At 46.7% G+C, this 2500-nt stretch overlaps 1 protein-coding gene across 3 annotated transcripts in view; it reads left to right on the forward strand.

Annotated features, from left to right (window-relative positions):
- LOC115533345 (rho GTPase-activating protein 20) overlaps positions 1-2500 on the forward strand; it is a 33140-nt gene that overhangs the window by 10264 nt on the left and 20376 nt on the right. The window contains exon 1 of one of the 3 annotated variants that reach the window (XM_030343830.1): positions 898-1267. The exons of 1 other annotated variant lie outside the window; for it this stretch is intronic. In XM_030343830.1, the coding sequence (XP_030199690.1) occupies positions 1184-1267 (84 nt within the window). In that variant the 5' untranslated portion in view covers positions 898-1183. Of the gene's footprint in view, positions 1-897; positions 1268-2500 lie in introns of those variants that run through there. One more of the 3 variants, XM_030343828.1, reaches the window with a different exon arrangement.

Below are 2500 nucleotides of genomic sequence, written 5' to 3' on the forward strand. Positions count from 1 at the left end.
CCACTCCCCAGTCCTCACCCTCTCTCGCTCTCTACTCCTCTCTCCTCCTCCTCTTTCTCCTTCCTCATCCCCTCTCCCTACACCTCTCTCCTCCTCCTTCCTCCTTCCCCCTCCTCCTTGCTGATGATCAAAGCATTTGACCATGCGCTATCAGTGGCTACATCACCACCTAACCTCACACTCACGCATGCACATACGCACACGCATACACACACGCAAACACACACGCCATACACACGCATGGCTTGTTGCCAAACAACAGGTCATGGGTCGAATTGTTGGATGTTGTTTAAAATAGGACGGGAGCCATGTAGTGTAAATCTCACATAAAACCAGTCAGTAAGAGAGTAAACAGAGACGGGCTGTCAGTGCGTGATGCGACAGAGCAAGTACTGTAAGTCAAACTTGGCCGTACTATACGTGTCTCAGTGTGACTCATGCGTCATGCATACGTTGAAAAAAAAACGTTATGGAATTTCCTCCAAGTGTTATTCTTGGCACGCGTCGCGAATTCCAACACCTGGCGACTAGAGAGCGAAGAACGGCAGGAAAAACACACACACACACACACACACACACACACACACACACACACACACACACACACACACACACACACACACACACACACACACACACACACACACACACACACACACACACACACACACACACACACACACACACACACACACACACACACACACACACACACACACACACACACACACACACACACACACACACACACACACACACACACACACACACACACACACACACACACACACACACACACACTTCCCTTCTTCATGATCCAGCTCCTTGAACGCTCCCCACCGCAATGCACTATAGCGCCCCGGCGTTAGGACCACGCGATTACGTATGGAGAGACAGGCTCCAGCAGCCTCACGCACAGACACGCACGGCGCACGGCGAGGCAGTTTCAAGCTGCGTCCCTTCAGTAAGGTCCTCGTCTGTCGCTCATGGGGAACACTCAGTGAGCTCCTCTCTCTACGGTCAGCGGTTTCTAGGATGGATTTTGCCCTGATTCTGCGCTTTCTTGCGTTGATACGGTCGCCGGATAACTTTGGAGACCTATGATGAGGATGTTTGTTTGAGGGAGATGTGTTTGATGGAGATATAAGTGCGCTTCACGTCGCGCAGTGGATCGACAGGCTTGATGGAAACGATGTCGCCTCAGCAGGGAAGCATGGCACAAACCCGCTCCGGGTCAACCGGGGAGGGCAAGGTCGAGAATAAAAAGGTATTGTTGTTATTTGTATGATTACAATTGTTTGTGGAAGGGAAGAGTCCGTGTTGGCAACCGGGCTGCGGTGACAGTCGCGTGGTGCGCGTCTTTGCGCACGGTATCCGATAATGTGCCAATCGTTTGAACGGGATTTAGTCCGATCAATATATCTGAGAATAAGTGATCCCCTTATTATTACGTTTTCAGTTAGTCTATCTTCAATAACCATAAATCAAATAGTCAAACATGTTTGACTCTTTAAATATAAGTTGCTTTTATTTTATCATTGTAACATTGCTCTCTGAGTATTTGATTTTCCATCGAAACGTCTGAGTCTGACACGGTTCATCACATGCAGATCGTGTTGAACACAGACTCAAGTGTTGGTTCTGGCTGCTTTTAAAAGCTGGGATGATCTCTTATTTTCCCTTGTTGTGACTTCATCAAAACGGTCAGGTTGTAAAATACTGAGCTGCAAAACTTTCCATATGCCTGTTCTGTTGTTTGTGTGTGTGTGTGTGTGTGTGTGTGTGTGTGTGTGTGTGTGTGTGTGTGTGTGTGTGTGTGTGTGTGTGGGGGGGGGGGGGGGGGGGGGGGGGGGGGTTCTTTACAACACCAAACCAATAGTCAATATTAAATACATAATTAAATGAGTAATTAATCTAATAATAATTAAACACATTTTCAAAAATATCAAATTAATGTATTTATTATGACGATTAAATTCATACATTTGCTACATTCAATTGTTTCGTTTACGATTTAATTATGCCTGATTCTTTTTTTGATGATGTTTTTATTGAAAACGCGCGTGCTGCCCTGGCCAGAAACAGGAGACTACAAACGTCTCGGCTTGCTGGGATTCTGTTGATACATCATGGTTTTATTAAGTTTGAATATTATTCATAAGTGAACCCAGACCCTCACAAGACCGCAGTGTTTTGGTTCCCGAACACCACACACATAGACACATACTCACGCACGCACACACACGCTCTGGCACTCTGGCCATTGGCCATACTCTGATGAAACTATGAAATCACTCCTATCCAATCGACTCAAGCTCTAGTGAAGAGCGCTCCCCTCTGACCCGTGGTTCAAATGTGTAACTGCACCCTCAGCAGGCCAATGTCAGTGGAAAACCCCCAGAGCCTCCTCTGTTGTGTGCTCCGATTTTTCCAAGATTTGTCATGTGCCATATGCTTGTGATCTAAATGTAGGGCACTCCTCTGTATCAATTTGTTGTGT

The sequence above is a fragment of the Gadus morhua genome, chromosome 20, assembly GCF_902167405.1.
Source record: "Gadus morhua chromosome 20, gadMor3.0, whole genome shotgun sequence".
NCBI classification, from domain to species: Eukaryota; Metazoa; Chordata; class Actinopteri; order Gadiformes; family Gadidae; genus Gadus; species Gadus morhua.